This window comes from Podarcis filfolensis, assembly GCF_964270895.1.
Source record: "Podarcis filfolensis genome assembly, chromosome: W".
NCBI classification, from domain to species: Eukaryota; Metazoa; Chordata; class Lepidosauria; order Squamata; family Lacertidae; genus Podarcis; species Podarcis filfolensis.
Genome location: NC_139619.1, coordinates 851,611 through 854,338, shown reverse-complemented (window position 1 = coordinate 854,338; position 2,728 = coordinate 851,611). Strand labels below are relative to the sequence as shown.

General features: G+C 41.5%; 1 protein-coding gene across 1 annotated transcript; it reads left to right on the top strand.

Annotated features, from left to right (window-relative positions):
* Positions 1 to 770: 770 nt before the first annotated feature.
* Positions 771 to 1,421, top strand: LOC310753693 (transmembrane protein 256 homolog; the record flags this gene model as incomplete). The annotated part of the gene is made up of 1 exon (XM_083595041.1): positions 771 to 1,421. The coding sequence occupies one exon, from the start codon at positions 771 to 773 to the stop codon at positions 1,116 to 1,118; it is 348 nt and encodes a 115-aa protein (XP_083451167.1). The 3' UTR covers positions 1,119 to 1,421.
* Between the last annotated feature and the right edge of the window lie 1,307 nt (positions 1,422 to 2,728).

Below are 2,728 nucleotides of genomic sequence, written 5' to 3'. Positions count from 1 at the left end.
CTGCATTTTTAAAGCATAAATATTATTGGCTCTGAGGCAACAATGACAGAATGTGCTGACATCAGAAAAATGCCAGAAGTAAAATGTATAGGGCATATTGAGAGATGGGTGGCAAAGCTGTGCATATGCTTTGTCCTCCCCAGCAGTATATATTGTGGGAGAGTAGCTAGAGGAAGCAGAGAAAAGCTCCAACCAGTATTATTTTTTCTATTATTTTTTTTTTATTTTGGAGTTTGCTTGTTTATTTTAAATTCAGTTTGTAAAGGTCCCTTTAGAAACGAAAAGATACAAACACAAGTTAAGCACACAGTTTGCTTTTAGTTCAACACTTTCTTCATCCATCAATTTTACCCAAAATCACAAAAGTAATATTACAAAGCTTTCACAGTGCACGTTTACATATTCTGCATATACATCTAGTCACTCTTCAAACAATGCATTTCCATTGAATTTGGCTTAAAAAACAACAACACAGCCCCTACAGCAGGCTGGAAATATATAACGTTTTAAACCAATGTGTTTTTCCTCTTAAAAAAAGAAAATATATTACTTGGAAAGAAGCCCATATTGCACTAATTCCCAAACAAGACACGGACATAAGGCAGGTGAAAAATTATAGGCCAATCTCGCTCCTAAATAATGATTACAAATTATTTGCCAGTCTATTGGCCAATAGACTTAAAAATGTATTTGGAGAGGAGATTGGAAAGAACCAAACTGGATTTGTACCTGGCAGACAGATGAAGGACAGTGTTAGAAATATAATTGATATGGCGGGCGCCGGGGCGTTTTACCGACGGCTCGTTGCGCTGAGCGGGGCTGCGGCCGTCGGGGCGGGCGCCTACGGGGCTCACGATTTCCGCCGCAGTGACCGAGATGACGACTTGAAAGAGCTCTACGAGATGGCCAACAAATACCACTTCCTCCACAGCCTGGCCCTCCTGGCTGTGCCCCACTGCCGCTATCCCATGATGGCCGGCAGCATCCTGTCTCTGGGCATGGGGATGTTCTCTGGCGCCCTGTATTACCACGCCGTGACAGGGGACCCGATCCTGACCAAGGCAGCCCCGTATGGTGGTTCCCTCCTCATCCTCGGCTGGATCGCCATGGCCCCTTGACACCCCGTTCTGTCCCCATGTGGCCCCCATCTCCCAACGCCAGGGTAGCCAGCCCTGCCCCTCCCTCCTCCCTTAGGCTAGCCAGAAGGGAGCCCTAGGAGAGGAGAGATTTCCAAATGTCAGAGTGGGATCCCTTGAGGTCTTTAGGCCGCCCCGAATGCGTCTCTATCCTGCATCTTGGAATTCCCCGAATGCCGAATCCCTTTTTAAAAAGCCAAGATCCTTCCCCCCCCCCAAAAAAAATTGCAACCAGATTTGAGTTTGCGATGGAGGCCTCGAAATGCAATGTCTGATCGGTGCTTTTCATTTTTTTTAAAAAAAATAATATTTATTACTTTTATAGATTACAAAAAGGGAAAAGGAAAAAAAATAAAAGAAGACGACAAAGGAGAAAAAGCAAAAGAGAAAAAAACAATACAAAACAGTACATAGACAATGCAAAACACAACCTAAACTCAAAACTAAACACATTAAACTAAACTAAACAAAACCCACTCCCTAACCTTAACCCTAAACAAAACAAAACAAAAACAATTTAAAAACATACATCCTCCCTTTTCCGTACTCTATCTTTCATTCCCTTGTTTCCTCGACCTCCTCTCACCTCCCTTTTTGTATTCCACTTCTATTAATTGTTTCAGCAAATCCTTTCCATCTTTCTCCATTTTCTATCATATTGTAAATAACATATTTTTTAACCTTATTTTTCATTAAAACTAAAATACTTCTATACGCTTAACTCCTTATAACATTTCTGCTAAGCCCATAAAAAAATCATTCCACCATTTTTCTATCACTCATTAGTTTTACCATATGTCTATACATAAACTTTAAATTTTTCAATCTTCTTCCACCATCTCCTCTCCCTGGTTTCGGATTCTGCCAGTCCTTTCTGTCAACTCCATAAAGTCCATCAACCTGATGATCTTATGTCCGAGGCTCTTAACTCTTTTCCAAGACCCTTCTGCAGGTCTTCTTCATTTTCTTTAATGCTAAAGAGCAAATCTCGGGGAAACGCCAACCTATCAATACTTTTCTTCCTTCTGAATAGGTCAGCCAAATTTCCATAGTTGAAGCTAAAGTCCGTAAAGTATTTCAGGACATATTTCAAGATTCCTCCAAATCCAAAGGCCCCCAAAACTTCAATCTCCTCCACGCCCAAGTCCATGTCCCAAAAGTCCGTTAATCCCTGCATAGAGGGATCTTTCCAACTTTCCTTCTTCAGTCCAAGCCGGGATCCAATCCTCAAAGTCTGACTTTTCCTAGATTCAGTCATAAAAGGCCTCAACTTATAGTCCTCAATTTGCTTCTGTAAAGCCACGGATCCCGCTTGTATTACTTTATGTTCAACAACAGCAGCTTTCTCCTTCTCCTCCTTCTCCTCCACCATTTGTCCTGCCAAAGTGGGTTCCTGTACCAAGTCCTGAATTATTTCTGTGTTGGTGTTCGCTTTTTGACTCAAATTAGTCACTTTCTGTTCCAAATTATCAACTTTAAAAGTCATGTCATCCATCTTCTTGTGAAGCTGTCCCAGCGAACAGCTTATCTTACATAAAAGAGTCACAATGGCCTCTCCTGTCAACATTTTTAAATGTTCCAAGGTCAATCTC